The sequence below is a fragment of the Chrysochloris asiatica genome, unplaced genomic scaffold (genome assembly GCF_000296735.1).
Source record: "Chrysochloris asiatica unplaced genomic scaffold, ChrAsi1.0 scaffold00010, whole genome shotgun sequence".
NCBI lineage: Eukaryota > Metazoa > Chordata > Mammalia > Afrosoricida > Chrysochloridae > Chrysochloris > Chrysochloris asiatica.
Window position 1 is genome coordinate 849,631 of NW_006408528.1, and position 27,315 is coordinate 876,945.

At 36.6% G+C, this 27,315-nt stretch overlaps 1 protein-coding gene across 6 annotated transcripts in view; it reads left to right on the forward strand.

Moving 5' to 3' along the window:
- The window catches only part of ETV1 (ets variant 1), a 110,796-nt gene that overhangs the window by 59,060 nt on the left and 24,421 nt on the right, over window positions 1-27,315 (forward strand). For 5 of the 6 annotated variants that reach the window (XM_006834241.1, XM_006834240.1, XM_006834242.1 and 2 more), the window contains 3 exons: window positions 1,907-2,036; window positions 5,575-5,763; window positions 10,067-10,314. In XM_006834241.1, coding sequence (XP_006834304.1) covers window positions 1,907-2,036; window positions 5,575-5,763; window positions 10,067-10,314 — 567 coding nt within the window. The remainder of the gene's footprint in view (window positions 1-1,906; window positions 2,037-5,574; window positions 5,764-10,066; window positions 10,315-27,315) is intronic. The other variant, XM_006834245.1, reaches the window with a different exon arrangement.

Sequence of the window (27,315 nt, forward strand, 5' to 3'; positions counted from 1 at the left end):
TGAATAGCATCATAACCTATATTAACTTTCTCTTGTCATATATTCCTTTATGGAACACAGACACACCATTCTATGTTTTATTTTATACAACCCTGTATAAAGGGGTTGTTGTTGCTGTTATGTGCCGTGGAGTCAGTCTCAACTCATAGCAACCCTGCAAGGGTTTCTGAGGCTGTAAATCTTTATGGGAGCAGAAAGCCTCATCTTTCTCTTGTGGAACAGTTGGTAGTTCGAACTAGAAGGGGTGGGGAGCCTTTTTTCATTCAAAATTTAAAACATCATTCGTGGGCTATACAAAATTATCACTTAGAAGTTAACCTGCTATATATTTGGTCAAACATTTAATTAACTCACCCCTACTAATGTGTGGTGTTGTGCTGTAGGATAATTCTCTGATAATTGAATTATCAGTCGATTTGAACCACAAGGACGATGATTCAAATTCACCAGGTGCTCCTTGGAAACTCTATACAGGGTCGGCTATGAGTTGGAAGCAACTCGATGGCACTTAAAAACAACAAGCATGTGATGGCTGGAATTGCAAATGTTTTGTCAGGACCAGATCACATGATTTTGAGGTCCTTTTGCAGCCAGATATGGTGGCTGCATGTTCCCCACCTCTGCTGTATAGGGTTTCTGAGAAGTGGCTGGTGGGTTTGAACCACCAACCTTGCATTTCAAACGGAACTTGCAGTACAGTGCTTTATTTCTACAGTGCCACACCAGGACTCCAGTGCTTATAGGAGTTAAGATTAATATCCAGAATCTGTGTCTTTCTTGTATTTGTTCCTTGATTAATTATAGTTATACATATTATATATGAAAACAAAATCTACTACTACATCTTTTTGTTTTTTTAAATTCTCTATTTCTACCAAGACTTGAATTATTCTGATGGTATCTCTGATACATATTTGTGTGCTTTCATATAGAAGAATAAAATATATGTAGGATATTATGGTATTTATTGAAGTTATGATTTTCCAGAAAGTATACATATTTCTTATAATCTTCATCTTTTTATATAACATTTATATTATATTAATCATTGAATAAATCTATGTAAATACAATCATACATGAAATCATATGATAAAGAAGATCTATTTCATATAGTATAATCATTTGTGGCAGATTGCATGTTATAAGGGAGTGCGATGGTTCCATATAATAAGCTCTGGACTATGAGCCACAAGGTTTGTGGGCCCAGCCCACCAACCACTCTGAGAGAAAGATGAGACTTTTCTGCTCCTGTGAAGATTTCAAGTCTCTGAAACCCTATACAGGGTTACTGTGAGTCAGAACCGACTCAGTGGCACTTAACACCATGATATAAATAAATTTCACATATTTCTCATATTTTATGTTCAGAATTCTGTTAATAGGTAGATAAATTTACCTCTGTAAATGAAAATTGTGCTCAAAGATAGTGAGTTTTTGACCAGAGTATCATCAGTTACTACTGGTTTTGTTATTTTCCTTTCGTGTTTTTCACGCTACATTTGTCGTTCCAATAAAACATTGCTATTGATTCAATTGTGATAGTTTTCTTTCAGTAATGCCAAAAATTAGGCTACCGATAAGTTTTGGCTAATCAGTTATATTTTTTTCTGCTTCATTCCTTGGAAATCTTTCTGAAATATTTTCAAAACTTACTTTCTGAAAATTGAGATTCTACCATGGTTACTATCAACTAAACATATTACAGAAGATTGGTTTGACTTTAAGTAATAAAAGCACACATTTTGCTACAGAATAAAAACAGAAAAGGAATTTAGGCAGGCTTATATATGCAAATTAATATTAAATATGATAGTGACATTTTAAACAAGAGATGTAGAACAGATCAATACACTTAATTTCAAACTGCATATAAGTCATGTGGTGATTTTTGTTTTGTTTTCTAGTGGCTTTTCATGGCCTACCACTGAAAATCAAGAAAGAACCCCACAGTCCGTGTTCAGAACTCGGCTCTGCCTGCAGTCAAGAACAGCCCTTTAAATTCAGCTATGGAGAAAAGTGCCTGTACAATGTCAGGTAAAGAAAACAGGTGTATGTGTATAGGATGGGGGTTCTTATTGAAACAAACAAACAAAAAAGCCAAGGTAAAATAAAATCTGAAGTTATAATTTATGAGTTTCAACTTCAGCATATAACAGGCTCATTAGGTAATGCATTTAATAGAACTCCAAAGAACCGTTTACCATTTGATCACACACTTTTAGAATCATTTTAAAGCAATAACTTTTATCCAAATCATTAGTCGTTTTTCTACTATAGAAGATCCATCTTGAGTTTGAAAAGAGGGTCTTACTTGGCATTAGCAGCTTTTAGAAGTTCTCATTAGAATGAATACATTACACACTTTAGATAGAGAGTTTGTAGAAAAATGAAACATTTGGCAGGTCTAAGCAGTACATTAGTTATTTGACAGGCTTTGTAGATGATCTATAATATGCATTCATGGACAATTGCAGTGAAACTAGAATTTTATAAGGCTTAGCAGAGGCTATTATGTATTAAAAAGCCAGTTGTTCCCTCTGATAATATTAAAGGGTGGAGCAGTAAAAAGTACGTTGTTCATTTGTTAGAAAATTTGATAACATGCATGTTCATTTAAAACCCTTTATAGTAAATTGCACACTGTTACTTTTTAGATCGGCCTCTAATTGCATAAAGAAAAACTTGGCACTGTGTATTGAATATTATTACTCTCAATGAACACAGTAAAAACTTAGTCCCTAAAAGGAAGCAGTTTGGAAACTTATAAAAATGATGACATATATTTGCATTGCATTGTAAGACATACTGATTCAGTTTCATAATACATTATTATCCAAAAGGGTTTTCTCTTAATCATAAGTTTACTACACACACTCTTTGTTTGCAAGATATATAAGATTCTAGGAGTGTAGATGTTTGCAATCTCATGGCAACTGACCAATTTTCAGATATTCTCTTACTATTTCTTTTTGTAAACTTGTCTTTTATATGGTTTTTTCTAGGTAGTTCACCAGAGCCTGAAATTATGAGCCAGCTCAGTTGAAATCACAAAGCTTTTTTTTTTTATTTTTTTATTTTTTTGAAAGAAAATTATTAAAGCATACTGAGATAATATTGGTCATTCTGTTATTTTATAGTTTAGTTTTATTTTTACATTTTCTCCTTAAGAGTACTGTATATGCAAAGCAACATTATTTAACATATTAAAACCCTTTTTAATCAATGAACTGGTTAGATATAGAATTGTCCTTCCATTTCAGCATTGATCATACATGTGACTATGAAATTTTATATGCTTGGCATCCATAAATTATGAGCAGTAGAGAGAATTGCTCTGATGTTTTGAGACTCTTCTCAGGGACCATAATTCCCACAGTGATATTTGATGTATAAAAATAAATTCTGATACGATCATCAGTAGGCAAACAATCTAATTTAACATATCACTTCATGGGGGAAAAGTAATCTACTAGTACAGAAAATGTGTCCCATTTTCTTCTTTTTTCATTCAGAATGAAATAGGTAAACATTTTTAAAAGAAATGAGTTTTCTTCTAAATAATGGTAATAGCTTAGGTGGAACCAAACATGCTGACTTCATTTAAATGTGGAGTAGACTTACTACACAGCACATATTCCTTCATTTCTACAAAGTGTTTTTGTACTTCTGATTGTAATTCTATTGTATATATGGAGCAAAATAATACATTATTTTACAAGTCAATGAAAGACTAAGTGTCATTTTCTTAAGAAAAAAAATATGTATTTAAAAGAAAATACAATATTTTAACCTAGAAATCTTTTTGTTTGGAAATTTAACTAAAAGTTCTTTTTAGTGAAATCCTTTATAAATTAAAAAAATTGGTTAAATCATTCTCAAAAGCTACACATGAGAAACCTATTTAAATTAATAAATATAAAGTTAACCCTTGAACAATGCATTGCCAGCCACTTGAACAGCTGACAATCTGCATATGACTTTTGACTCCCTCAAAACATAACTACCAATTATAAACTGTTGACTGGAAGCCTTACCAAAAACATAAATAGTCCACTGACACATATTGTGTGTGTTATATGTATGATATGTATGTGTTATATGTATGATATGTGTGTATTATATGTACTAAATGCTGTACACACATAAACACGGCATTCTCAACATGAGGTAAAAAAGTATTTCACAAAAAGTGCAACTTTATCTCACTTGCTGATGTAGCTGTATGAATTGACTTTCCTTTTTTCACAATGGTCCTTACTCTGATTTCATTTATATTCAGATGGTGGACCCCCACAGCTGCAGATCACAATTGATGGAACATAATCAAGAAATTCAACTTCCTTATAATGTCATGATTTTTCTTTGCTTCTTGGGAGCACGTCCAGCATCACTAGTAGTATTTCTTTGGGTCCCAAGGTGTTATTCAAAGCTTATGGTATTGCACTGAAGATGATGAAAAATACATTGGAACTGAGAGACATCACCTTTTTATTATAATACGTAATTTATTGGAGAAACGAACTCAGAGATTATTAACATCACATGGGATTTTTAGAAAATTCAAGTAAAGTGGATTTGTGCAATTCAAACTTGTGTTGTTCGAGGGTCAACTGTATATAAAACAAGCTTTATTATTTTCTTGTTCTGTAATAGTGAAAGTTGAGGTGTTAGATTATAATAACATTTTATCCTTAATAACATTAATTGGTAACTGTTCTTTTATGCTAAGAAAGCTTAAATTTATCAGTGATATTTTAATTTTCCTTATTATTCTGCATTGTTTCATATGAGGAAGGTAATGCTAAGCATCCTTTATTTAATATATATACTTGTTGTTGTAAGTGCCATGTCCAACTCATAGCGACCCTGTGTAGGGTTTCCAAGGAGCGGCTGGTAAGTTGGAACTGCTGACCTTGAAGTCCAAACCAACTTGGGGTGCAGTGTATTATTCTGTGGTGCCACACCAGGACTCCAATATGTATGTATACTAGTACATATAATATATGTAAGTGAGTCAAAAGTATTACCTTAAGGTTCTACCACATATAAAGGCAAAGCCAGGTATTGGACACATTTTATTATATAAATGCTAATTCTTGTTCTAAAATCTTTTATAGAAAAAGAATGATAATTTTACAAGTACTTAAAGATTTGGGAAAGATATGTCAAACATGCTCAAGAAAATATATAAAAAATATTGTTAAGTGCTGTAAAGTTGGTTCCAACTCACAGCAACCCTATATAGTGTTTCTGATGAGTAGCTGGTAGGTTTGAACTGTGGACCTTGTGGTTTGCAGTCCAATGCTGATCCCACATATGTAGAAGTAGTATCGCTGCTATCATGGACAGAGGTTTTCCTTATGCTAAGTTGTTTGTATGCATACTTAAAAACACCTACTCATGCTGTTATGTCTAACTTAGGCAATTTTTTTGTATAAGAGTATGGAGATTTTGAAGTTTACAGGTTATGGAATGAAAAGGAAAAGCATACATAGAAATTTCCTTTTTGGAATTTTTTTTCTAAATTACTCTGTATAAACAAATTTTCTGTTTTCTTTTGTTCCTTGGGTAGTGCCTATGATCAGAAGCCACAAGTGGGAATGAGGCCCTCAAATCCCCCAACACCATCCAGCACTCCAGTATCCCCACTGCATCATGCATCTCCAAATTCAACTCACACCCCTAAACCTGACCGGGCCTTCCCAGCTCACCTCCCTCCATCGCAGTCCATACAAGATAGCAGCTACCCCATGGACCACAGGTAAACTGCAGATATCGTTTTTGAAAAAAAAAAAAAAAAAAAGAAAAAATGCTTTTATTATTCTTGGAAGAAATTCTTATTGCCACATCTAAAGACCTCATAGTTGATTTAAGGTGAATACTAATTTTGCACATCTGTGCAAAATATTTTTAGAAAAAACTTGCTTATCTGTAGTTACAAACAATATATGGAGAAGGTCATTTATAAACATTCCTTTTATAAACATGTAAATTGGTTGCTAAAATGGAAGAATTTATCTGTATAGTGACATTTGAACATCTCCCTTTCTGTTTGCTTGAATTACATTGCTTCACTTAAACTTTAAATCAGATCATCTCACTTATATGAGCATATGTGTGTACTTGTTTTATAAAGTTAAAAGACTGATTTTAGTAGGTGGCTTAGGGAAGTAGGTTCTTTAATTGAATTTGGTTTCTCTGTAGATAATTTTGTGGAATAGAACTTATTTTATTAAATACATTTACCATCTTTTGCACATGTTGAATGTTAAATGCATATAGATGTATGAATTGGACACTGAGAATATGAAGTTAAAGTATTTTTAGGTAGTATTACTTAAAGGAACAAGACAAAAACTAGAATATGGAGTTAGGGATGCTGAGACTGGAAATTCTTGAATTTAGAGACAAAGAAATTCATGTTAAAATAAAACATTAAAGGGATTTTGGAGGTCCTTAGACACTACCTTAATATCCTGCTTATCTGATCATGTATAGTGTTCCTGCTTTCGTCTTCTGCATTGTATATATATGTGTGTGTGTATATATAGGTGTGTGTGTGTGTCTATGTGTATCTGTCTATCTATCTATCTATCTATCTATCTATCTATCTATCTATCTATCTATCTATACTAGTAAATGTTTGGAGTCCTGGTGTGGCGCTGTGAGTTAATGTGCCAGACTGCAAAGCCGTTTGAACTGCAAAGTCAGCAGTTCAAGCTCACCAGCTGCTCCTCGGAAACCCTATACAGGGTCTCTATGGGTTGGAATTGACTCGACGGCTCTTAACAACAACAGTAAATGTTTAACACCAAGCACTCTGATTTATAGCATTTTCTAAGTCTGTGTTGTAAAAGCTGCCCTCATGACCAATCACAAACCATCTATGTGACATCACTGAATGTGGATTTGGAAAGAGATGTATAGTGGCACACTAATATAAAAGCATAATAATGACCTCAAGAACATAATTAGAGAAATATAGTAAAATAACACTTGAGTTTTTAATTGCTTTTATTTTTAAATGTAATTTAATTGCCATGTTATATAATTTAATTATTAATAATAGCTCTGTTAACAATTGGCTCACAAAATTCCTGAACACTTAACAACTGCCCACATAAACTGGTGCAAACCAGCTCTGACACATCATTCTAAAAATAACTCATCCAAAAGAATTTTTTAGATCAGCACAGGAACGCAAAAGATACGTCCCTAGCACCTTTCTAAAACTTAGGGCACACTCAAATCAGCTTTTTATAGTGTATATGACAGGACTTAATCTCAAAGTCAGTAGCTTTTTTGGTATGAATGGAGAAGATAAAAGCATTCTTTCGCATAAAAAACTAAGCTATATCTTGTTTACCTTAGTTTTCATCACTAGCTCTTCTTATTAAATGCTTACTATTCTTTTTCCTTCTCACTCTGTAAGCTTGAGACCTTGTCAGAGGGTAATGGTATGTGCATCTGTGTAAACAGTTTTGTAAATACACATGAAAGCGTTCTTATTGCAGGGTGGGCCATTAAACACAAGCACATTGTGCAGGACTGAAAAGGAAAAAAAAAAGAATATGAGCACACAAAAAACAAATTTTGTTTTTCCCACTTCTGGTGATTTCTCAGAATTCTTGATAACTGAGTCTCTCACACTTCAAACGAGTGCCAGAATTGTAAACTGTGTAGTTTGCTCTCTGCAGAATGCTTGTTTCTTGTGGAGTGTGGCTACCGAACAAGCAGTATTCCTCATTTCAGGTGAACTAACTTTAGCTGTTTAGCCAAATCCATTTTAATTTCTCCACTTGAAGTTGAATATTTGAGACTGAGAACAGCCGGCCCGGAACTGTAAGAGGGAAGCTCAGGGTCTTTTCCCACTGTCCCCCACTGAGTTTTGAGGCTAGAACCAGCTGGCCAATCCTAGGAAATTCTCTGAAGCCTTATGTTTCTGAGGAGGTTTTCTTGGATGGCCCTGGCCAACAAATGACAGTTCTTCAGTTATAAGTGGCACATTTGCTCTGGGGACAGACCCTTTCCCAGATAGCCAGCTCAGGCACCCCACCTCAATCTGCAAATGCTTTGGGGCCAGCTGGCCTACACCCTGCTTCCTTTCCTCAGGTTCACTCTGATTCTCTGGTCAGCCCTTTGGCACTTCTTCCTGAACCTTCTGTATAGGAACCCTTTTTCTCTGTTTCTTTTCCTCACTGTTTCCCACCACTTATACTCTTAAACGCTCATCAACTTTCAGTACTATTATCTCTCTTAGAGTTGCTTCATGAATCAATTTCTCTTTACTATAGGTCAGCGGTTCGCAAGAATTGCATCAAAAACATGCAGATTCCTATGAAATGTGTGTTTGGTATATAAATGGTCTCCAGCAAGTACCAACTGGAATCAGGTCGAGTCGTAAAAACAAATGGCTTGATTCCTTACAAAGCTTTCGAAAGTACAAGTATTATTAACTTCCTTTTAAGGCTTCACAAGTGAGCTGGTTTCTTATTTTAACTTCAAGTTACAATTTTCTGATTCACTCCTTGACAGTTCTTAATGATAATTTCTGTTTCTTTTTTTGGCTAATGAAATAAGCAAGAGAAGGGAAATGAATGCAGTGCCAGTCAGCCTAACTGTTTTGCAATATCCGAGCTTCTAAGTTTATTTTCTGCAGGTGTAGGTGGAATTTCAGAGCTTTGTGTGGTAGCCAGTGAACCTAGAGTTAAATTACAGGATGGAGCATTCTTAGAAATCCTCAAACAGTTGCTTTTCCATTCTTTACCTCTTTCCTTATTTTTATTTAACATTACCAAAATTAAATGCTAATGTACCAAACTAAAGTTTAAGCAATTATTTTAGTGGGTGGGTAGGTGGTGGTTCAAAGGCCTATTTCTTCACATACAAATGTTGAATAGGTTATGTTTAAGCGCTCCTGGGCATTTTTAGAGCACTTTTAAATCTTTAATTAATCCACATATTTGTGGTGGGTCAATGATATTATGGATGAGAAACACTGAATAGAACGATTATGTGATTAGCCAATCATTAAACAGCATAACCGAGAGCAAAGCCTAGAATCTCACTCTCAGCCTTCTGCCAAGGCCTCAGAACGTTCTTGTTACCTAACAATTTCATGTGCTCCATCTATGCAATGTCTGAATGTTTGTTTGCTTGCTTCTTTGTTCATCTTTGGAGATCTACTGTATATATTTATGCTAATTTTTATCAACCTGATACTTTGTTTAATGCTATTGGAAGCCAATAGGTTCCATTGCTGTTTAACAGTAAAGAAGTAGTCTTTTAAAAGTCACCCTAATTTAGCCATAATAATACCCCATATTATTTATTAGGAAGTAATATTTATTAGGGCATTGTTGAGGAATTAAGAGTCCTATCTATTTCAGAAAAGAATCAAGGATTCCTTTCTCTTTTTCTTAGTAACTGATGGTAATGGAAAGGAAACCATTAAGTAGGTTTGTGTTTGTTTGTTTGTTGCTTAGTTTGGTGAGAGATTTGGAGGATAGAAGATAGAATTTGAGGCCAGATCCTTTCTGTTTTCCCTAGTTTTTATTATATATAATTATTTTTAAAACTTTTAATTATATAAATAACCCAATTTATTTAGAATTGGACATTCTTAGGTTTGTTGTTGTTAAGTGTCATTGAACCGGTCAGTTCTGACTCATAGAAGCCCTGTATAGGGTTTCCGAGGAGCAACTGATGGGTCTGAATTGCCAAACCACCAACCTTGCGGATCTCAGCTCAGTGTTTATCTTACAGTGCCACACCAGGAGTTATAAGGGCATATTTGTCTTCAAAATAGCGCATCCTCTCTCTACTCCATGTGCTCCTTTAACTTACTGTAATGTACTGAAGAGGTGTTGCAAGGGACTGATTAGAAAGCACTATGATTACAAAGCACAGTGCTATTGAACTAGAGGGAAAAATCTAGCCTTTGTTAAAGATTTACACTTTGGGTCACCTGGTATCATGTTCATTAATTAAGCAGTTAAAGATTATACCAATATTTTAAAGAGTAGTTATTTCCATTTTATCTGAAACATGCTCTTATTCCTCAGATTTCGCCGCCAGCTTTCGGAACCCTGTAATTCCTTTCCTCCTTTACCGACAATGCCAAGGGAAGGACGTCCTATGTACCAACGCCAGATGTCTGAGCCAAACATCCCCTTCCCACCTCAAGGCTTTAAGCAGGAGTACCATGACCCAGTATATGAACACAACACCATGGTTGGCGGTGCAGCCAGCCAAAGCTTCCCCCCTCCACTGATGATTAAACAGGAACCCAGAGATTTTGCGTATGATTCAGGTAGGTTCATTTTTTGATGGAATTGCATTCAAATCATCTTCTTACTTACCTAAATACTTGGGTTAGTATTACCTTCAGACTGGATGGTTCCTGGCCATCTTTTATGGACTCTTTATGATTTTATCTTTTATTTGATTTTTTTTTTCTGCATGTGAAGTGTTTGACGGTGAAACCACTTTGACTTAAGCTGATGGCTTAAATAACATCTAGAAATAAAACCAGTCCAAAGGAAAGTCCAGTTTATAAAATTATGCACATTCTCAGTCCAAAATAGTAACATTTTAAGCCTTTTCTTGATTTTGTGATTATTTCTATCTTACTCCTGTACTATTTTGCTGTTTAATAGCTATATTTATAGAAAATATTCATCTATACTGAGTAACTTATTGATTATAGCTGTGTTTTGTTTCATTTTTCTTCATTGGTGGCAAAGATTTCAAAGACCCTGAAGTAGAGATGAGTGTATATAAGGAGAGGAAGGGCAATATACAGATTTATAGTCTGTAGGGCTCAGCTGTAGTCTCATTTTAGCCAGAAAGATTCCACAGAACGTTATTTCAAAGTGGGGAGGGATTCACTGAAAGTGAAGAGGACCTGTAGTCTGTTCTAGTTGTTACCATGAACTTTGCCAACTTTTGGCTTGAGATCTGGAGATCTTAGAAGTTTGATTTAGCCGATCCATGCTGAGTTTCTCCTGTTATGAACTGGAAAATCAGAATATCTGCTTTCTCACATTTCAAGTATTTTGAAAAGATGGATGAAATAAAAGCTAATGTCTATAAAAAGGTATCATACATCCCTCAAACAGTATTGTTGTTGTTGTGGTTAAGTGCTGTCCAGTCAATTCCAACCCATAGTGACCCTGTATAGGGTTTCTGAGGAGCAGCTGGTGAGCTTGAACGGCCAACCTTGCAGTTTAAATGGCTTTGCAGTCTGGCACATTAACCCACAGTGCCATACCAGGACTCCAGTATTATTATTAGCATTACTATAATCATGTGGTGAATTGATGGTTGAGAGCCTGGAAATATTTGAGAGCAAGTAATTTTCTTTTGTGAGGATGCAAAGTTATGGATATTCTTTATGAATGAATGATTGCTTTTCTAATAGTAACTCTACCGAGTGTGTTTCTATCACCTGAGGAAAGAAAATTGTCTTTAGTTCTTGATTTTCCAACTTACATAAAATTGCTTTCTTTATTATGCAATGCCTTAGAGCTGACCTCGAGGGGTGCCCCTCCCTTCAGTCCTGAAATTTGGAAAGAATCCCTCTGGATATCTTTTTGTATTATCCTTCCTCATGGGCTAGAAATTCTAAGAGCTAAGGGGAATTGCCAACTCAGAAGTGAAATTGCCTACACTTTCTAATATCATTTCAGTTACCTGGTACCCAAAGATTCTTGGTCCACTGACCTTGAGTCCACTTCCAGGGTATGAGCATGTCCATCCCAGGTCCATTTTCCTGAGAGTAGAGTGCACCTGTTAACATGTGTCTATACCCAGGTCCCAGAGGGCAGCCACGGGGCAGTTATTTGTTTGGGGGATGAGGACAAAGTTTGGATGCGCATAATTGCCCACATGCTTATTTATGTTTGAGGCCCCTACCATACAGTACAATTTTGAATTGAGGGGTAGGAAGAGGGTTGATGACCTGGGCTGGTTTTCTCTATACCATCCTATTCCAGCACTAATCTTAGGAAATTCTCAAAATTCTAAATTTGACCTGGTTGTTTTGATGATGTATTTTTAAGGATGGAGGAGAGGACATAATTTATTTAAGAGTTTATTTAGCTGATTTATAATTTAAAAAATTTATTCATATGGTCGAGAAGAGACTTTGTTTGGATTTTTGCTCCAGGCCTTTAAATCTGGGGGCTGACCTGAAATGTCCCATATAACTGGTTTCAGTTTAGAACACTTCATAAATAAATTATTGTACATATCCATAATGAAAACCCAACAATATAATTGTTTTTATAACAAATGGGATGGAATTCTCTCTGTAAGTTGCAAATACTGTTAACTGGTATTATCCTCATCCTTCAAACCACATGTTAATGCTGCTGTGTAAATTTTTTATTCATCATAATCTCAAGAAACTTTATACAGAGTTCATTTTTAAAAACGCAAATAACTGATTTTAGAAGATAGGTATAACATGACATTTAAAAATTCCTTCATGTGTTGCAGACATGTTTTTATTTGTAAATCTCTCAAAGTGTAACATTAAAATGGTTTTCTTGATTCTGTGGTTTACTCCATACATATATTTATATATTTCCCCCCTTATACTTATCTTATATATGGAGTTCTGGTGTGGTGCTATAGGATAAGCACTTGTCTGCTAACTTCAAGGTTGTTGGTTCAAACCTACCAGCTGCGCCTCAGACACCCCACACCAGGTCACTATGAGTTGGAACTGGCTTGATGGCACTTAACAACAATATAACATTAAAGACATATTAGACGATACTGAGAATATATAGTCTTTAAGAGATATGAACCCCACTGGCGGTGATACTGTAAGATTTAATCACATTATTTGTGGACCTCACATAAACATGAACAGAGATTCAATCACTGACCCTCAGAAATACAGATTTAGTCATTTATAACCATCCAAAATGAAGTCTAGTGACTTATTGTATAGGCATGTAGGGTGTCTGTCTCTTTTGCCATATGTATCTTTTGCAAATGACTTGTAAAATACTTTTCTTAACATTGAAAAAATGAATAAATGAAGCCCATTACCATCCTGTTGATTCTGTCTCATAGTGACCCTATAGGTGAGGTTAGAACTGCCTTTTTGGGTTTCCATGGCCTCCAGTTTTTAGAAAACAGACTGCCATGTCTTTCTCTTGTGGAGTAGCTAGTGGGTTTGAACCACTGACCTTTCACTTAGCAGCTGAACCCTTAACCACTGCACAAACAGGGCCCTTTTAAAATATTTAATGAAGTGTTAGTTTTGTGTTATTTTAGGGGTGGTTGTTGTGTGTCATCAAGTTGGTTCCCATACATAGGGACCCTGCCTAGGGTTTCCAAGCCTATAAACCTTTATAGGAGCAGAAAGTTTCATCTTTCTCTGATGGGGCAGTTGGTGAATTCGAACTGCTGACCTAGCACTTAGCAGCCCAACATGTAACCCACTATGCCTCCAGGGCTCCTTTAAAAATATTTAATAAGTTTTGTTACTTTACCTGCTCTGTACACCACTGTTAAATTCTTATTTCAGTACTGCCAATAATATATGGCTTAAATAGTTTTGAGAGTAAAGTTGTGTCTTCTGGAAACAGTTTTAAAGCCATGTAGTAACAGTGTAACTGGGGCCCATGAAAAATTAATCTGCGGGTATCAAAATGTATTTTACTGCCCACAAAATTGCTGCAATTAAGTTGACACATCTCTGTATGTCATGCACTGTAGTCAACAAGTATGATTTCTAGACATTTTGTTCTGTTGCCATCTCTTCTCTCATCTTTGCCGAGAGCACATTAAATAACCTCTTAGGAAATCTAGCACATTTATTACTAAATCATTGATCTCTTTTTTCACCAATTAAGCTTGAAATAATAGAAGCAATTTTCTATCTGGTTTAAAAATAATGCAAAGAATATCTTACAAGTCAATTTACTAAGCGTTTATGATCCAAAGGTTGTCCTTTGAGGAGGCCTCTAGAACTCTTTATTGCTTAATTCAATATACCATGAATGTTGTGGAAATAAAAGAAACATCGTAAGTGAAAAGGCAGTTGATTGTGCTCTAATAGAACTTGACATTAATTATGACATGGGAAATGGAAGGACTATTAGTTATAATTATAATTACAGGAATGTAATTTCAACTGCCGAATATTTAAGATAAAAAATGCAAAATATTATGTTAGTAGATTAGAAATTTCTATTTAAGAGTGAAGACAAATTCAGATCAGAAGACACTGAGGAGATAAAAAAAATAATATTTAGGTCCAATTGTGGTATAAAAGGGAGTCCAGGTGTGGCCCTGTAGGTTAATGCACTGGACTGCAAGGCCAGTTTGAACCACAAGGTCAGTGGTTCAAGCTTACCAGCTGCTCCTAGGAAACCTTATACATGGTCACTGTGAGTCAGAACTTAACAATAACAAGTGTGGCACTGTAGCATCAGAACTCTGCTGCTAACTTCAAGGTCTACTGTTCAAACTCATGAGCCACTCCTTGGAAACGGTATATTGCTATAGTCCAAATCGACTAGATGGCACTTAAGAAAACATGTTATGATAATACAGTGTGATAATCCTGCTGTTGTTCATGAGTGCCCTTGTGTAGGTTCTGACTCATAGTGACCAGGTATAGGGTTTCCAAGGAATGGCTGGTGGATTTGAATCACCACCTTGCAGTTCAGTGCTTTTCCTACAGTGCTACACCAAGACTTCATATCATAATGCTAAGTTCGGAAATGTCTGTTACGATACGTGCATTATTGTCATTTCCATTATCATTTCTAGCTAACTAGTGCTACACAAAACAGTATTTGGGATTTTTGTTCATTTTGGCTTAAATCTACATGTTAGTTTCCTTGACCCTTTGGTCAAGTGACTACAAAACAAACAAACAAAAACTCACTGCCATTGACTTAATTCTCTCATAGCCTAATAGTGACTCTGTATAGAGTTTATGAAACTGTACATCTTTACAGGAGCAGACAGCCTCATCTTTCCCCAACAGCTCAGCTGGTACACTTGAACTCCTGAACTAACAGGCTCCTTACATGGCCGCATAGTGATGGTGGTGGTTGTGTACCAGCAGGTTGGTTCCAACTCATAGTGTCTCTGTATCAGGTTTCCAAAGCTGTGAATCTTTACAGGAGCAGAAAACCTCACCTTTCTACCATGGAGTGACTGGTAGATTTGAACTGTTGACCTTGCAGTTAGCAGTCCAGGGTCCACAAGAGGAATTAATATGAGCACTGAGGAGTCCCGGTGTGGTGCTGTAGCATAAACACTGGTCTGAAAGGTCAGTTTGAACCGAAAGATCCATGGTTCCAACTAAGCAGCCAATCCTCGGAAACCCTACACAGGGTTGCTATCAATGGGATCCTAACAAGTACACTGAGTGAACCATTTGAAGTGCCTTAATATGTTGTCCCTTATGGACATAATCATACAGAATAAGTATTATTTTTAAAGATTTCAATCCTTGTAGACATCAAGAGGAGAAATGTCCAGATTAATCACATCAGTTCTGAAAACATGAAGAATGCTAAAAAATGATGTCATAGTGTCATACACTGCAAGCCAAAGTGACTTTCTATTATGTTTCCCATAGCTGCCTTAGAAGAATGGGGAGACACATCTGCTACCTTGCTTGGTGGGGTTAAGGATCACCCCATATAGTGCTTACAAACCAAACATTTAAAGAGGTGAACTATACTTAATAAGGTATTTTGCCCTTAAGGCCTGGTTTATTATTAATCTAACTAATTTAGCAGCCTGTTCTCAGCCAAATGATTGAGTTGTTTAATGGAAGACCTGAGAATGAGGAAAGGCAAAGGAGACCTTTCATTAACTAGAAGAAGGCTGCTTAAACAAGAAAATGGAAAATCTGCCTATCTTGGTGGTAAGGAAGAAGATCAGAGAAAAATGTTGCAGTTATGCGTTCATGGTAGAAATGTTGTCCCTTTAAGTGTGTTTTTAGGGTAATCATAAGAGAATAATGAGGCTTCCTGCTCCTATAAATCTACTCTGTGATGTAGGGTCACTATGAGACAGAATCCATTAGGTGGCAATACGTTTGGTTTTGTTTGCCTTCTGTGGTACTGATGAAGTCTCAATTTGGAGTCTTGCAATACACAGAGTCACTGTACCAGAAAGAGATGGTTGATGTTCAACCATTTAAAGAGGTAGCCTATGATCAAGAGCCAATGATACTGAAGGAAGTTCAAGATGCATTGAAATCATTGGCAAAGAAGAAGACTCAGCGAATTAATGGAATATAAATTGAAATCTTTCCACAAACTGATGCAACACTAGCATCACTCACTCATCTATACTAAGAAATTTGGAAGACAACTACCTGGAATGTTTGTCCATTCCAAAGAGAGGTGACCCAACAGAATGGGGAAATCATCGGACAGTATCATTAATATCCCATTAAAGTAAATTTTTGCTAACGATAATTTAAAAATGGTTGCAACCATACATTGACAGAGAATTTCCAGAGGTTTCAGAAGAGGATTTGGAACGAGGGATATCATTGCTGATGTTCTATGGATCTTGGCTGAAAGCAGAGAATACCAGAAAGATGTTTACCTGTGCTTTATGGACTACACAAAAACTTTCAATTGTGTGGATCATGACAAGCTATGGACAACATTGTGGAAAATTAGTATTCTGGAACAGTTGTACTCATGAAGAACCTGTACATAGACCAAGAGGCAGTATTTCTAACAAAACAAGGGAACGAGTCATTTAAATTTAGGAAAGGTGTGTGCCAGGGTTGTAGTCTTTCACCATACTTATTTAATCTTTATTCTGAGCAAGGAGCTCTGGTAGCGTAGTGGTTACGAATCGGGCTGCGAACCTTAAGGTCAGCAGTTCGAAACTACCAGCCGCTCCGCGGGAGAAAGATGAGGCTTTCTACTCCCGTAAAGATTTACACCCTCGGAAACCCTGTACAGGGTCGCTATGGGTCGGATCCGACTCGACGGCACTTAACAACAACAACAACTGAGCAAATAACTGGAGAAACTGGATTATATGAAGAAAATGTGGCATCAGGATAGGAGGAAGATCATTAGCAACCTGCGATATATGCAGATGATACAATCTTGTTTGCTGCAAGTGAAGAGGACTTAAAATACTGATGAAGATCAAAAACCACAAAAAGCCTTTGGTATGGGTTGCACCTCCATGTAAAGAAAACGAAAATCCTCACCACTGAACCAATAAACAACATCCATACAAATGGAGAAAAGATTGAAGTTGTCAAAGACTTCATTTTGCTTGGATCAACCATTAATACTCACGGAAGCAGCAGTCAAGAAATCAAACAATGTATTGCCTTAGGCAAATTTGCTTCACAAGATCTCTTTAAAGTGTTAAAGAGTAAAGATGTCAATTTGAGGACTAAGGTGCCACTGACCCAAGCCATGGTATTTTCAATAACCTTATATGCATGAGAAAGCTGGACAGTGAATAAGGAAGACCACAGAAGAGTTGATGCATTTGAACTATGATGTTGGAGGAGAACATTAAAAGTACCATGAACTGTCAAAAGAACAAACAGATCTGCCTTGGAGGAAGTACAGCCTCAGTGCTCCTTGGAAGGCAGGATGGCCAGACTTTGTCTCTCATACTTCGGACATATTATCAGGAGGGTCCTAACTCTGGAGAAGGATATTATGTTTGGTAAAATGGAAGGTAGGAGAAAAGAAGAAGACCCCTAATGAGATGGATTGACACAGTGGCAGCAGTGATGGGCAAAAATACAGCACAATTGTGAAGTAGGCACAAAACTGGGCAGTGTTTCACTCTGTTGTGCATAAGGTCACTATGAATTGGTGCTGACTCAATGGCACCTTACAACAACAACGTTAGCACTGCTTCAAATTGGAAAGTTGAAATAAATAGATGTTACATCCTATTATAAAGAAGCTCTGGTAGCCTAGTGGTTACAAATCGGAATGCTAATCTCACGGTCAGCAGTTCGAAACTACATTGAGGCTTTCTGCTCCCATATAGATTTACAGCCTCGGGAACCCTATACAGAGTCGCTATGAGTCTGAACTGACTCCATGGCACACCACCACCATTACACAGACATTTTATGAAATGGGCCAAAACTAGAACGATGATTTTTCTGATTTAGTTTAGCGTATGGTTCCTGTATGGTCTTATATATTTTTAAAACATAAACAAGGGTGTATTTAAATCTATAATTTGTTTTATATATATTATTGATGTTTTATTCTAATTTTTGACTATTTAAAGGCTTTATGTAACAAACGCATTTAAAAGCATCTGAGTTAAAACTGTAAATGTGCACTTCTAATTCAGGGGAGTATTTAAAATTAGATAATAAACCCATTTTATTCTTTAAAAAAAACCAAATCATTGCCAATAATTGAAATTTTCAAAGTTGTCAGAAAATATCAATAATAGTTCTTCTGGAAATGTCTAAATAATCATAAGGACAAGTGACAAAGTAATGATCCATCCAGCTCCAAAATTCTTTCATACAGGCTTTGTTTATTATTTATTAAAATCATTGAGATCTCAGTGATTACCAGTTTCATTGGAGTAGTGATTGTTAACCTTTGGCCAATGGGATCCAGTTTTTTCCCCAAAAATGAAAGATGAGGGACTGCATCATATAAAAACAAGTATAACCAAAGCTGTGTATAGAGAATAGGGTAGACCTTTTCTATTCTGGTTTTATAAATCCATCCCATCATACCTCCACCAGCCCACCCTAAATTTTTCATGTAGTTACTTTTCATTTAGGGCCTTAATGAAGGCCATCAGAGAAATATGTAGAAAAAGTACATGTAGACAGAGAAACTCAATAATCAATACTGAAAAACATTCTTGCCTCATGTTAAATATGTTAAAGCTAGGGATATGTTTAACTTTGATTTCTTATGCTCATAGGGGCCCAAGCTGTTCTTCTCTCAAGAAAATAAAAAAATCACAGGTTTCTGATGTGACAATATGATGTTGTTGTTGTTGTTGTTGTTGATGATGATGATGTTAGGAGCCATCGAGTCAGTACCGACTCATAGCGATCCTATGTACAACAGAACAAAACACTGCCCGATCCTGGGCCAAGTTCACAATTGTTGCCACACTTGAGCCCATTGATGCTGCGACTCTGCCAATCCATCTCATTGGGGTCATACTCTTTTTCTCTGACCCTCCACCTTACCACACATGATATCCTTCTCCAGTGACTGGTCCCTCCGGACAATATGTCCGAAGAATGAGAGATGAAGTTTGGCCATCCTGGCCTCCAAGGAGCACGCTGGTTGCACTTCTTCCAACATAAATCTGTTGGTTCTTTTGGCAGCCCATGGCACGTTCAATATTCTCCTCCAACACCATAACTCAAATACATCACTTCTACAGTTTTCTTTATTCACTGACCAGCTTTTGCATGCATATGAGATTATTTAAAATACCATGGCTTGGGTCAGGCGCACCTTAGACCTTAAACTAACATCTTTGCTCTTCAATGCTTTAAAAAGATCTTGTGCAGCAGATTTGTGTAATGCAATACGTCATTTGGTTTTTTGACTGCTGCTTTCATGAATGTTGATAGTTGATCCAAGAAGAATGAAGTACTTGACAACTTCAATCTTTTCTCCATTTATAAGAATGCTGTTTATTGGTCCAGTGGTGAGGATTTTTGTTTTCTTCACATTGAGATGCAATCCATACCAAAGGCTGTGCTCTTTGATCTTCATCAGTAAATGTTTTAAGTCCTCTTCACTTTCAGCATCAAGGTTGTATCATCTGCATATCGCAGGTTGTTAATGAGTCTTCCTTCAATCCTGATGCCATTTTTCTCTTCATATAATCCAGCGTCTCAGATTATTTGCTCAGCATGTTGTTGTTGTTAAATGCCATCGAATTGACTCTGACCCATAGCGACACTGTATAGGGTTTCTGAGGATCAACTGGTGAGCTTGAACCACCAACCTTGCAGTTCAAGCAGCTTTGCAGTCTGGCACATTAACCCATAGTGCCACAGCAGCATACAGGTTGAATAAGTATGAAAGAATACAACCCTGTCGCACACCTTTCTCATTTTTAAACTATTCTGTCTTCCCATGTTCTGTTTGAACAACCGCCTCTTGGTCCATGTACAGATTCCCCAAAGCACAGTTAAGTGTTCTGGAATACTCATACTTCGCAATGTTGCCCATAGCTTGTCATGATCCACACAATTGAAAGCCTTTGCAAAGTGAATAAAGCCCAGGTAAACATCTTTCTGGTATTCTCTGCTTTCAGCCAAGATCCATAAGACATCAGCAATGACATCCCTCATTCCACGTCTTCTTGTGAATCTGGCTTGAACCTCTGGAAGTTCTCTGTCAATGTAGATAGGAAGATTTTATTAAATTGTCAATGCTTTATAAGGAGCCCTGGTACCCCAGTGGGTTATGAGTTGGGCTGCTAATTGTAAGGTAGCTGTTTGAATCTACCAGTCACTGATGGAAAAAGATGAAGCTTTCTACTCTTGTAGTTTTATGGCCTTGGAATTCCTATACAGGGTCGCTCTGAGTTGGAGTCCACTCCACGGCACACAACTACCACCAGCATCACATATTTGGCTGTGTTTTGTTGTGTAACTTAGTATCTTAATCTAGTAGCAGAGTATGTTGGTAAAGTACTTCCTAATGTTGCCTTAGGTAAGCATTGTTTGGGCTTCCTTTACAGAGCTTACAACATGGCATCAAAATGAATGTTCTAGGAAAGAAATTGTCTCAGAATAGATCTAGAAGAACATGAATGTTTACTGTCCCCATCATGAATTATATAAATATAAATAAAAATTATGCTCTGTGAGTTTACAGATGATTTTTCAGTGTCCTTATACATATGAGTGATCTTGCAAAAAAATGTTTTTTAAGAATCACCAAATTCACTGAAAGATTTATTTCTGAACAATTATTAGTATTATGATGGTAATACCTCAGAAATTCTGCCATCAGGATTTTTACTTTTGAAAAAATTGTTTCTTATTATTAGTCTATAAAAGAAGACAGAAAATCTAGGGACTTTGACCTTACAAATAATTTTCTTGTTTTAAATTCTTTCTGAACAACTGGAGTACAAATAAATAACCACACAATAGTGTAAGCCTTTCTCAAGATCTCTTTTTCTATTATAGGGAAAGAGAAAGGCCTAAAATGGTAAAAATGATACAACCTAGAACTCTTAACACTTTAAAAAATATTTCTTTGTCAATATTGCTTACATTTCTCAAATGAATCTACTATAAATTCTATATTGTTGTTGTTAAGTGCTGCTAACTAAACACCAACTCATAAGAAACCCCATGTAAGATTTCCTAGGAGTGACTGGTAGATTTGAACCACTGACCTTGTGGTTTGCAGTTCAGTGCGTATCCTAAAGCGCCACACCAGGACTCCTGAATTTTCTATAGTCCCTGAAAAATGTGGTGTGGTACCCCTGAGAAACCCTATACAGTGTTGCTAAGAGTTAGACAGCATGTAACAACAACATACCAGAGGTTAAGGAGCATTGTTTCCAGGCAGGTTAGTCTTTAGGCTGCTAGCTGGAAGGTCAGTGTTAAAACCCTCCAGCTGCTCTGTGGGACAAAGATGAGGCTGTCTGTTCATGTAAGTAAGGTTCAGTCTCATGAACATAGAGTAACTATGAGTCAAAGTGAACCCTATGGCAATGGGTCATTCTACCCATTTTGGTATAGAAATGTTTTGGGGTGAACTTTGTTGTGTTAATGAGACAGTATTAGTTTAGACTGTGTTTTAAACTAATCCTTTTTGAGTTACAAAAGAGCAGATAAGCAAGCATCTAAACACAAAAAGAAAGGTAAAAGTCACATGATCGCCAAAGAACATAAGAATAGAATCTGAGGAGACATCCCCCAATATGGATAGTGAGAGAGAGCTTTCCTCTAGAGCTATCACACTGCATTCAAACTTCAGTATACACCAAGGAGCACTGGTAGTGAAGTGGTTACTAATTGGGCACCTGATCTCAAGGTCAGTAGTTCAAAACTACCACTGGTTCTGCGGGAGAAAGAGGAGACTCTCTGCTCCCATAAAGATTTACAGCCTCGGAAACCCTATGTAGGGTTGCTATGAGTCAGAAACGATTCCACTTTACAAAACTACCACCGCCACAGTATAAACAAATCAATTTCTGTTTGTTAAACCCACCCACTTGTGGTATTTTTGTTATAATAGCACTAGATAGAAGAATTGATGCCTTTGAGTTGTGGTGTTGGAGGAGAATACTGAGGGTGCCATGGACTGCCAAAAGAACCAATAGATCTGTTTTGGAAGAAGTGCAGCCAGAGTGCTCCTTGGAGGCCAGGATGGCTAAGCTTCGTCTCTCCTACTTTGGACATGTAGTACGGAGGAAACAATCGTTGGAGAAGGATGTCATGCTGGGTAGGGTGGAGGGTCAGAGAAAAAGAGGAAGACCTCCAACGAGATGGATCTGCCAGGTGGCATCATTGATGGACTCGGGGGTGGCAGCGGTGGTGAGGTTGGCCCAGGATCGAACATTGTTTCGTTCTGCTGTGCATGGAGTCGCTATGAGTCGGTTCCGACTCGATGGCACCTGACAACAACAACAACAGCACTAGATAAGACCAAGGAGGCCTGGTGTGGCACTGTAGGATAAGCACTGAAATGAAAGGTTGGTTTGAATCACAAGGTCAGCAGTTCAAGTTCACCAACTGATCCTCAGAAAGCCTATACAGGGTCACTATGAGTCAGACCTGACTGGACAACAATTAACAGCAACAGATTAGACCAGGTAAGTTAAAGGATGTCCTGTCACCTCCTCACCTGTCTGTATCAAGTATTTCTATCTTGAACCCTAATTTATTTCCATATTCCTCCCAATTTTATCTATTAGATATTAGAATTTGAAAGTAAAATGTTAAATTGTCATAATGCCATACATAGTAGGAAATTATTACAAGTTTAAAAGAAAGGACAAGGTAATTATCATGTTTGTCCACATCTCCTCAGCAAATTAGAGACACATAGGGATTGTTGACTGAGATTGTTTTCCCCATTTGACTTCAGGCCACTGGAAGAGAAAAATATTTTCTTCCTTCTAGAGTCAAAGACCAAATTATAGATAGCTGATGAAACCCATTATATGTTTAACACTGTTCAGTACAGTACTGACTTTTCACAAATCATTTCCAAAGTTGTTCATAAATAGATTTTATTTGTTCCTAAACTTCTAGATATTTTTATGTATTACCATATTTAGTAATTTCCATTGCAGTAATGATTATAGTTCCGTGAACTTTGGCTTTTTGTACCTGCTATTTAACACTCCCAAAGGCCGAACATTGGCATTATTCCATTGCTAAACATTATTTGCTTATGGCCAGAGTTGCCTCTGAAATAGAGAAGCTTAGTTTTCCCCAACTAAGCCCAAAAACTATTGCTTAAAGAAATCTAAGCAGAGAATCATGTGGAAATGTAAAGGAAGGAAATATTGATCCTTCAGAAAATGTTCGCATCCTATCTATTTCTCTAAATCCAAAGAGAATTTTCTCTTGCTTAGTGATTTGTGAACTAGTAGATCACTTAATCCCTGATTTTTAGGTACTTCATTATGTAAAGTGACAGTGATGTCTACCTAATTGATTCTGTTATTATGGGGGGTTCCATGGAATGACCTCACAATTTGGCTTTGCTTTTAACTGCTTAGGATATTTCATATGGGTTTTCCTCATTCATTTTTGAGATAAAAGAGCAAATCTCTAGACCATCACTCAGGTCCACTGTATCAGTTTTTCTAAGAAATACTTAAATATGTTCTAAATCTACAGTTACAGTAAGTGGCATTGGCTAGTGATTTGATTTGAGAATTGAGACTGCAGTCTGGAATTACTCTTTATGCATTAACACAGGTCAAATGGACAGGGGCTGCATTTTAAGTCAGTAATGGAAGGCTGAAGGCTGTCTTAAACCAATCATATCAGCTTTACCCATGACTGATTGATCCCTAGGGGCAGAGCCCTGTAAGCATTTCTCTTGCATGAATGGACTCTATAGAGTCTGGAGTTTCATTCATAAAATGGAGACTGAAAGGAAACACACACACACACACACACACACACACACATTGGAATGTCCATTTATACAGAGCTGAAGGGGTGTAGTGTTCCATCAGCTGCTGCTTTTGCCAGTTGACTGGAAGTAATGATTAATGCTCATTGGTCCTGCCTGCATGTAACATGACACTATTTATGGCCTTGTAGTGTTCCTAATGTATAGTGAATGAGAAAACAACATTCTTAACTCAGAAACATAAACAGGAACTGGTGGGTCTGAATTCCATTCAAATATGTCATTTCAGCCACACAGTGTTTGTCCAACTTGGATTTTGCAGTAAAGATAGGGGGAAGGGAGGGATAGTCTGATTATGAGCTGTACTAGCTTGAAAAGCAGGAATTAGAAGGGCTGTGATTTTATATAGTATGTGGCTTTTTAGTTTCTTTTTTAAAGAAAATAACCAGAACTACTTATTGTAAGTGGATGAACTTTTTTATATGTGAAACTAAAATTTAAAATTAAATGAGGCAGTTTAAAAGATGTATGTTATTTATGTGTGTATGTGTGTATGTGTTTCACACTTGAATAGACAACGGAAAATAAATATTCTGTAGTTTTTAAATACATATGTATGTATACATATATATATATATAATATATGTGAGCTCTCGTAGTGTAGTGGTTACCAATCGGACTGCTAACCTCAGGGTCAGCAGTTTCAAACTACCAGCTATTCCCTGGGAGAAAGATGAGGCTTTCTGCTCCCATAAAGATTTACAGCTTTGGAAACCTTGTACCAGGGTTACTATGAGTCAGAACCAACTCCACAGCACATAGCAACAACAACAAAACACACACATACATATATAGTTTTATTTATTTTTTAAGCGTTCTGGTGTGGCACTGTAGGATAGTAGGAAAGTACTGGATTGCTAACCACAAGGTTGACTGTTCAAGTTCACCAGCCACTCCTTGGAAACTCTATACAGGGTCACTATGAGTCAGAATGAACTCAATGGCACTTAACAACAAAAGCATTGTATTTTTTACATTTGGACTATTGCTACAAAATTTTGGTGACTTGAAAATGGGCTCAAGCGTGTCAACAATTGTGAGGTTGGCCCAGGACCAGGCAATGTTTCGTTCTGTTATGCATAGGGTCACTATGAGTTGATACTGACTTGATGGCACCTAACAACAACAGTAACAATTTTTAGTGTGCTATATTAAATGATTATTTGACTAGTTAACAATTCAGCAAATCTTTAATAAGTATATATCTATATACAAGTGGAATCCTGCTTTGATACTGTAGGTTAATGCACCGGACTGCAAAATGTGCTTAAAACACAAGGTTGATGGTTCAAGCTCACCAGCTGCTCCTTGGAAACCCTGTACAGAGTAGGGTCACTATAGGTCAGAATCAACTCAATGACACTTAACAACAATATGACAAACACAAAACTAATCATAAAAAGATAAACATATTTCTTTCCCTGTTCACAAAACCTACTGATAATACATTTGGTGCATCTGAGCTATGGTAGAGGAAATATTTATGCAATTTTACAGTATTTAAGTACTTGATTTACTGAAGATCTTGAAGACCAAAAGTTTCTATCTAAGTATTAATGAAATAATAACTAAATTCATCACTCACTTATAATTTCAGCCAACTTCAACTGTTTTCCCTTCCTCAAAGAGAAATAACTAAGTAACTTAGTGCAGTAACTAGGAAGCTATGTTCACATAATGCTTTTGTGAATGACGACTAGGTCTTTTCTGGCATCACGCTTTTAACTCCTAAGTGAATTCAGACATATTAATGCTAGACCTTGTTATTATAGTTAAGTTCATTTATATTTGTCCTACAACAAGAATGATCATATAGGTTTAAAACAATCCCTCCCTGTAGCATGTTTTCCAGAAAAGTTTATAAAATATAGGTTCTCAGTCTACTACAACAGATTTATTCCTGTAACAAGTGAAAAAAATGTTAAAAATAACAATACATGGTTGTTGGTTTTTGTTTTTTGTTTTTTTGAAAAGACTGAGTAATAGGATGCTACACTAGGATATGTGTTTCCATTTAAACTCATCTTCAAAAGGCTCATGCTGTTTATGCACTCGTGCAAACCTTTGGATTTTACAAAAAACATTACTTGTTAGGAAATGAGAAGAACAAAGAAAACAATATAAGTACTCCAGAGTTGTTGTGTTGTTGAGTACTGCAGAGTCAGTCCCACTCACAGAGACCCTGTATAGGGTTTCTGAGGGGCTCCTGGTGGGTTTCAACTGCCAACCTTGTGATTTGCAGTCCAATGCTGATCCTACAGCGCCACACGAGGAGTCTACAAACTTAGGGGATAGAAAGACTTAGCAAAGTTTGTGGTATGCTCATCTTGAGTAATGTTGGTGTCTTTGTGGTGGCTAGTTTTCCTCAGGTCGGTTCTGAATCACAGAGACCCTAAGCACAACAGAATGAAACACTGCCCACTCCTGTGCCATCCTCACAATTGTTATGTTTGACCCATTGTGGCTGCCACTATGTCAATCCTTCTTGTCGGGTTCTTCCTCTTTTTTTGCTGACCTCTTTTCATTGTGTGTTGTGCCCTATCAGCAAATGAAGGTTGCAAAAGCTTTACTCCATCAGTATCATTAAGGTCAAGTGTACTTTGAGGAGGCAGCTTTCCCTAGTCATATTTTCAGTGTTTTCCAACCTAAGTGACTCATGTTCCTGCACTGTGTCAAGCGATATTAGTGTTATTCATAAGGTTTCCAGTGGTTAACCATTCAGAGCTGCCTCCCTCTCTTCCTAGTCTGGCTTACTCGCGGAGCTCCACTGAAACCTGTCCACCATGAGTGACCCTGCTGGTACTTAAAATCCCGATGACATAGCTTCTGTCATCATAGCCACACAGACAACATCACAGTATGACAAACTGACAGACGAGTGGTGGATTGGTGTCATTAGTTTTTAGTATGTATGATTCATATGATTCAGTGTTTTTCAGACACTAGATAAGTTTTTTTGGAAAAATATTTATAAAAAAAATAAATATTGAAACTCCTTGTTATACATTGAGACATACAGATACACAGTTAGATTTTTCCTGATCATTTCAGATGTATGTTTATCATCAGCAATAAATAGAATACAAGATGATATGAACTTTATTCTCTCACATCACTTCAACAGAGTCAAGTATACAGATCTATTCATCTTTGCATTGCAT